Genomic DNA, 7,330 nt, shown 5'->3' with positions numbered 1-7,330 from the left:
ACCCTTCATCCATGAAGAGTGGTAGCTAAAATAATCTGCCTGTCCCTGTAAGTGTTTAAGAGAGTAAAACATCCAGTCAAACTGGCATGAGAAAAGTGCTGCCATCAGTCATGATGGGTGTTCCCCTTCTTCCTTCCAAACTCTTTAAAAGATCCTGAAATGAAAACACAGATTTGATTTTTTTTTTTTTTAAATGAACACTGTCATTCAAACCAGGTGGGGCATGTCCAGAAGCAGCCCATTGGCCAGGATGGAAAGCACCATGAGATTACATCGGAGAGCCAGTTTGGTCTAGTCGTTAAGGCAATGGGCTAGAAACGGGGAGACCGTGAGTTCTAGCCCTGCTTTAGGCATGAAGCCAGGCCGGGTGACTTTGGGCCAGTCACTCTCTCTCAGCCCTAAGAAGGGGGCAATGGCAAACCACATCTGAAATCTTGCCAAGGAAACTGCAGGGACTTGTCCAGGCAGTCGCCGAGGATCCGACACGATTGAACGGCAAAAAAAAAATAAGAAAAGGTTACATTGGTCTCCCCTGGGCTGGTCCCCTCCAGGTGTCTTGATCATGAGGGCTGGGGATGATGGGACGGCGGTCCAAAGGTGGGGGGTGGGAGAGAGACTGAGAGGAAGCCCGCGTCTGACCCAGCCAGGCAGAGCCTTTAGAATACCTACAGGTTTTCTCCCCCCTCCCGGTCTTCGATGCGTCCCCAAAGGCCAAACGGGACGACCAGAAAAGGCGATCTGGGTTTTCCTTCTGTTGCGCCCCCTTCTTCCCCTCAACGGGAGGCGAAGATCGCGGTCGCTGTCAGGGCTCCTCTTCCTCCGGGGGTCGCGACGCTGCCGTCCTCGAATCTGCCCGCCGCCCTCCGCTGGGCTCGGACTGGCTCCCACCTCCGCGGCGCGGACGGTGCGCTGAGCGCCCGAGGATGCTCCAGGCGAAGAAAGCGAGGAGCGCACCTTAGCGGCAGAGGAGCGGGAGCGGGGAGGCCATATGAGAAGGGGGAGGGGTTTATGCTAATGACCGGCGCCTTTCTAGCCATTCTGGCGCGCCGCGCTCCCCGCGGCTCAGCCCCTCCTCGCCAATCCGTGGCGCTAGGCCGAGATGGCCTTATGAAGCTCCGGCCAATGGGAAGGGGAAGGAGGCAGGGTTTGTCGCCCCACGGGAGCCTAGTGCGATGTGACGTTGAGCGCGCGAGAGAGTTAGCGGTCGTCGTCCGGCCCACGAGCGAGGGGTTGTTTGTTGTTGCCATGGGGACGAAGACGCGCGCTTGGCATCCCCTCTCGCGCGGAGAGTGAAATCCTTCAAAGAGCCTCGCCTTCGGGTGCGGTGGAAATGTGCCGCCCCCACGAGAATCGCCTCAGGATGGTTGGGAATTCTGGGAGGTGTAATCCCCAACATCGTTTGAGAGGAACGAGCAGGGGGAAGGCACGGGAGAATCAATGTACTGAAGGGTATTTACTGAAGCCCTCCTCGAAGACTGGGCTCCTGAGTATGTGGGGAAAGCCTTTTCCCTCACAACGCCATTTCAGATGAGGGAGAAGATGGCCCTCGGTGCCATGCAGAGCACAAACCACTCACCCCTCCACCCCGCTTCTCAAACCGCGCACGAGGAGCTTCGCTCCGGCAAATTAAACCGAAAAGACGACGAAAGCTCCACCAATCATCTCCGCCGAATGATTCCAAGTCCCGCCAATCACGAGCGCGGAGGCCGTGACGTCACTGCCGGGCGGTACTCTGCGCCTGGACGCCGTCGGGGCCTGGTTGCCATGGCGACTGCGGCGCGCTTGGAGCTGGTGCGCTTGGCGCAGGAGGCCGCGGCCCTTGCGGGGGTCGTCCGCGGCTCCCTCGGCCCCCACGGAGGACAGGTCCTGCTCACCCGCCCCACGGGAGAGGTCCTGCTTTCCCGAGACGGTCGGCGTGTGCTAGAGGCCCTGAATGTGGACTCGCCGACAGCCAGGTAACCGCGTTTGGGTCGAACTTGTTGCCTCGGTCGCTTTGAGACCCGCGAGGGGAACGGGGAGCCTGGCCTGGGGTTTGGCTGACCATGCTACCGGAACAGGAGACGGGGAGGCTTATTTATTTCTCTATTCCGTGGGTACGTCGTCCAATGCCGAAGACTGTGGGCGGCTAACAGTCTCACCGTAAAATAGAATAACATGCACGCACACAAAACCCAGACGTGCATAAAAATACCAAATTCGGGATCAAAACCAGCAACTACAAAAACCACGCAGTGGTGAACCCCACCTTCAGGCATAGCATGCCGCCCCCCAGAGAGGCCTTGCCAGATTCCCAAAGCCCAGGAGGGTTAGAGAAGAACCAATCTCTGCAGGAAGGGAGTTGGAAAGTGTGGGGATGGCTAATGGAAAAAGGCCCCATCAGAGGGCAGTTGTGAGAGCCAGTTTGATCTAGTGGTTAAGGTGCTGGGCGACCAGGAGTCTGTGAGTTCTAGTCCCACCTTAGGCATGAAAGCCAGCTGGGTGACCTTGGGCCAGTCCTTCTGTCTCAGCCCAACTCAGTGCAGTGTAGACTAGCCTCCTCGTGGTGCACCCCGGGCAACGTGGCTTGTAATGGCTAAATAGTCTACACATCTGGCTGCTGGACCTCACAAGGATTTCCCAGCAAGAAAAAGCAGCATGAACACACCGAACTGCTATGCCATACGATTAAAAAAAAGAAAAAAAAGAGGGCAGTTGCATAAGTTTGAGGCCTGGAGGGAGTTGGGTGGCAGGTTAAATAATCAGCACTGGTGATGTTACCTAGTTGGGTAATGAAATGTCTGCAAGCAAACAACCAAACTCAGAGAGCACCAGGGACTCCACAATTCTTTATTAAGTTTTTATTTTTAATGCTCTTGTATTATTAAGTGGAAGTGTTCCTTTGATCAGGAAGGAGGTATATAGATCTAATATATACATTATCTATGGAGCTCAGTGCTCCAAGGGTTGCAACAAACTCCAGTTCTTATCTCTAACTGTGAAGCTGCAGAAATTGCTTCAACCATCAAGTTTATTTCCTATGTTATATGGTGCCTCCAAAGATGGAAGGAAAGCTGAAGTTTGATCACTACCTGGTAAAAGAATCGGTGAGCAATGTAACATGCAGTCACACAAACTAGTCTTTCCTGCTCAGAAGCAGGAATGGACAGTATTGTCACATAACACCCAGCTCTGAAGGTTGAACTGACAGGAAAAGGGTCCATCTCTACTTACAAGGTAGAGCTTGACTTCTTTCTGTCTCATGGAGGAAGCTTAATACTAGGTACAGCTATTGCCTATAATTTCAGGCTTGCCAGAGGCAAAAATTATAGGAGCTTGCTATTTCTTTTCAGTCAACTTTTTAAAACTAAATTAAAAGACTCCAAATGTTTTAACCTTTTCTTATATAGAAAATGCCCAGCCTCCTCATAATTTCTTTTCTTCATTTCCTAGTAGTAGTGTATTTTCTTAAGACAGTGTTTAACCAACCTCCAGAAGGCCATGAAAGTAGGAACCATTCTCACCTCCAGGGGCCAGCTATTCTAGAGGAGGGGAACTTTCATCAAGAATGCCCACCTCTGTACCTTCTCTCATTGTAAATCTTGCTAGAATGAATATTTAGCAAGCATTCTTGGATTGAGCAGGCAGATTTTACTTGGGTTAGGCAATCTCAAAGGCATCCAACCTTGAGCCATATAGGGCTTTACAGGCAATAACTAGCACCTTGATGTTAAATGGCAGTATTGGGATTGCCCAATAAGATCCCAGGCAGCTTCATTTTGCACCAGTGAAAGTTTCCTGGTGGTCTTTAGTGATACCCCTGTGTACAACAAATTGCAATAATCTGTGCAAGTGGTAACAAGGAAGTTTGTGTAGGGGCGTATTATGTAAAAAGGAGTTATTGCAGACATCAGATTCACTTTTTTTACCTCCTTGGTGGATGCCCCTGCAAGGGGGTGTGCAGCTATCCTCAATGTTTTAGGTAATGCTGCAACTGGAATACTAGTTAAAGCTGGGCAAATGCCCTCTTGTACATTGTAAATTTGAGGACTTTGCAGTATTGGCATTGTTGCTATTGTTTCTTCCTCCTAGAACAGAGGTAAACAACCTTTGTGGTCCATATATTGTTGAACTAAAGCAATCTAGGAAGTCATGCTTTCTAGGAATGCTAATAATTGTTCCCAAATATTTGATTCCCCACTTTCCCAATCCCTGTCCTAGAATGGTGTTTGCCTTGTGAATGAACTCTTGTATTTAAATCTCATTTAATTATTTTTAACAACTCCCAAGATCTGTTTTCCTGCTTAGTCTATGCTAGTTCAGACCAAATCAGAATCTTTCCAAAGACAGACATGCTTAGAAGGATTCATTTCTGCTTGTGCCTGAAAACATAACATGAACATTCATATGCAAACAAGATAATTGTGTTTAGTAATCTTTTATAGATATATTTGGGTCTTATCGAGAACTGTCTTTTTGACTGTAGGTGTGTGAGATTTAGATACTTCAAATAAACTAAATATTTCAAGTAAACAGTTTTGTAAGTTAACAATTGGTTTCTTCTTTGGTTTTAACAGAATTATGATAGCATGCATTTCTACACACTGCAATTTGTTTGGAGATGGCGCTAAAACCTTTATCATTCTACTCTCTGATTTACTACAACAATTTGAAAAACTTAATAAAAGAGATCAAGGAAAATACTGCAGTTTGAAGCGTATTTCCCAGTTTCTTGTGAAGATCCAAACAGACATCCTGGACCATTTAATGACATGGGACCTTAAGAAACATTTTTGGTCAATCTTTTCTGCTTCTGATTCAGATACAAGAAGGGGCATAGAGTTAGTGTTAGAACCTTATTTTTGTGGGAAAGTAGGAAATAGCAGACAAAAGTTCCTTACTCGTTTGGCTTGTGATTTCTACTTCAAAGTTACAGCTGGTAAAAACCAGAATGAAGCATTACACTTGGTGAATGAATGTTTTGCAGAGCTGCACGCCACTATGACAGGCCTTCCTTTTTCAGATTCAAGGATCCTAGATGGCTTACTACTTCAGAGAGACTTTTCAGTATACTGTCCTGGAGAGAGCGATAAAAGGGTTATAATCATAACCGAACCTATTCACTCCTCTGTAACTGAGTTGGGCATAGAAGTTGTCATAACTGCTGAAAGTCAGTTCAAGGCATCTGAAACCTGGATTACAAAAAGAACTGGAAGTCTTCTACAGCACATGCAAGACAATAACATCAAGGTAATACTGTCAAGTGTAAAACAGCATGATATTGTTCATTACTATGCAAAAAATAATGGCATATCTATTGTAGATTGCTTGTTAGCAGAGGAAATCTCTCTTATTTGCAAGATTACTGGAATCTCACCTTTCAAACCATCTTTGGATAATATTAACAGTGAAATCACTCAAACAGCTGTAGCGAAATTTTGCCAACCCTTACACCTTGGAACGAAAAGGTTTGTTCACATTGGCTTTGCACAAACCTCTACCATTCAGCTTCATTGTGTGATTCTCTGTGGACCAGTACACGGAGTTACTGAGCAGCATGTTTCTGCTTTTCGTGAAGCATTCAAAATGCTGCAACAAATGTTTACAGCAGTTCATCTGACCAAGTACTGTGACTCAGAACTGGAAAATCACTGTCTTTTAAATAGTCTGAATAAAACTCAGCAATGTTCAACTCCTCAGCAGCCTTTAGTTCAGGAGCGCAATGACTGGAGAAAAATTCAAACCAACACTAAGCATCTGACACCTTGTGGGCTTACAATGGAAAAACTTACTGCACCTTCTTATGTAGTAGATGAAAAGTTGGTCCATTCATCCAGTTGTAATTCCTCAGGCACAACCATGCCTTCTGCTGATTTGTTGCATGGTAGTAAGAGTTCATTGTTACAGAAAAGTGATTATAATTTAGTTGGCTGGCAAATGGCTTCTCTAAAATACAAATTTCAAAATGAAAGGTTGCAAATAACTAAGAATGAACTTCTTAAAGATAATCAGCCTGTTGATAATACAATTAACAAAAGCATAGATTTCAGAAATATACAGCTGCAAGCTAATATAGGCAGTTGTACCAGGTTACTTAAATATGAGAATGATAAAAGGGGTAATCAGAGTTACTCTGACTCTTACATAGAAGTGGGATCAGTTTTGCCAGTAGGAGGGCTCTTTGAAATTCTGTTACATTACTATCTATCTAACTCTGCAAAACAATGCCAGTCATCAGATATATCCATTATTTGTACTATACTTGCTGATGTATTGCTAAGTATTCCCAAAATTCTCTGCGCAACACAAAAAAGGAATGTGTTTCCTCAGCTCTGTCTTCAAGTTACCAGTGCCCTCAAAAGCAATCAGCAGCTTCTGCCCAATCAGCAGCTTCTAGAATCAGTTTCTTGTAAGTACCACTTAGTGGCTTCTGTGCTTCAGTGTGCAGCTCGGCTGCTTAGTGTTGACCTAATCATTAGCATTAAAAGGCTACCACAGAAGGCTGAAGAGAGTGACTCAGAAGTTGATGTGTGAAAGCAGGCTCCTCCTATACTGGTGGGACATTCATCTCTGATTACTTTTTTCCTTTTCTCCCCTAATTCTTAGTGAAAGGACCCAAAAAGAAAGGGAAATAAGATAACTGTATTGTTCTTTCTTCAGCTTTCTGCTTCTGATTGCTAGGAAGGACTTCAAAATACTCAGTTTTGTACAGCTCTCACCAGAAGTGTATCCAAGCTTATTTACATTTGCCTCAACTATCAAGTGTGTATGTAACTTTGCCTGTTGGAGCATTATTTTCACCCGTTTTCACCCATATCCAAGAATGCATCATTATACTTTCCTCTTCCCTGTCATACTTGGGTGAAATGATGTATCGGTATTTTTAACTCCTGTTAAAAGTAAGTTTTTTAGATCAAGGACAAATCTGCGAGCTGAGGGACATTAGTGCAACCTTTAGTTTTTAGGGGTTGGGGAAACAGTCATATTAGCTCTGAATTTGTTCAGGTTATTTATGCATTAGATCTGTATCATGACTTTCTTCTAGGTGCTCAAGGTGTCCACAGCACTCCACTTGGTGACCATATATATTTATTTTGTACTTTTAATTGTTTTTAATTATTTTAACTGTTTTATGTTGTTTATGATTGTAAGCCGCCCAGAGGCGCTTGTTGAGATGGGCGGCTATAGAAAATAAATAAATTTTTCCAGACAAGAACTTCTGTGAGGTAGGTTGGGTTGAGAGAGTGTGACTGGCCCCAAGCCACCCAAGGATCAGCCAAGGCTAATACAAATTTATACAAATATATGTTCTTCTGGTAGCAGCCTCGTGTGGCGCAGAGCAGTAGGCGGCAGT

General features: G+C 45.4%; 1 protein-coding gene across 1 annotated transcript; it reads left to right on the top strand.

Moving 5' to 3' along the window:
* Positions 1-1,764: 1,764 nt before the first annotated feature.
* BBS10 (Bardet-Biedl syndrome 10) lies at positions 1,765-6,601 on the top strand. Its single transcript, XM_063299656.1, has 2 exons — positions 1,765-1,955; positions 4,554-6,601. Exons 1-2 carry the CDS (start codon positions 1,765-1,767, stop codon positions 6,508-6,510), a joined length of 2,148 nt encoding a protein of 715 aa, XP_063155726.1. The 3' UTR covers positions 6,511-6,601.
* Positions 6,602-7,330: the final 729 nt, after the last annotated feature.

The sequence above is a fragment of the Candoia aspera genome, chromosome 3 (assembly GCF_035149785.1).
Source record: "Candoia aspera isolate rCanAsp1 chromosome 3, rCanAsp1.hap2, whole genome shotgun sequence".
In the NCBI taxonomy this organism is placed as follows: Eukaryota; Metazoa; Chordata; class Lepidosauria; order Squamata; family Boidae; genus Candoia; species Candoia aspera.
The sequence above is the reverse complement of the archived record's forward strand: the minus strand, read 5'-3'. Positions and strand labels throughout refer to the sequence as shown.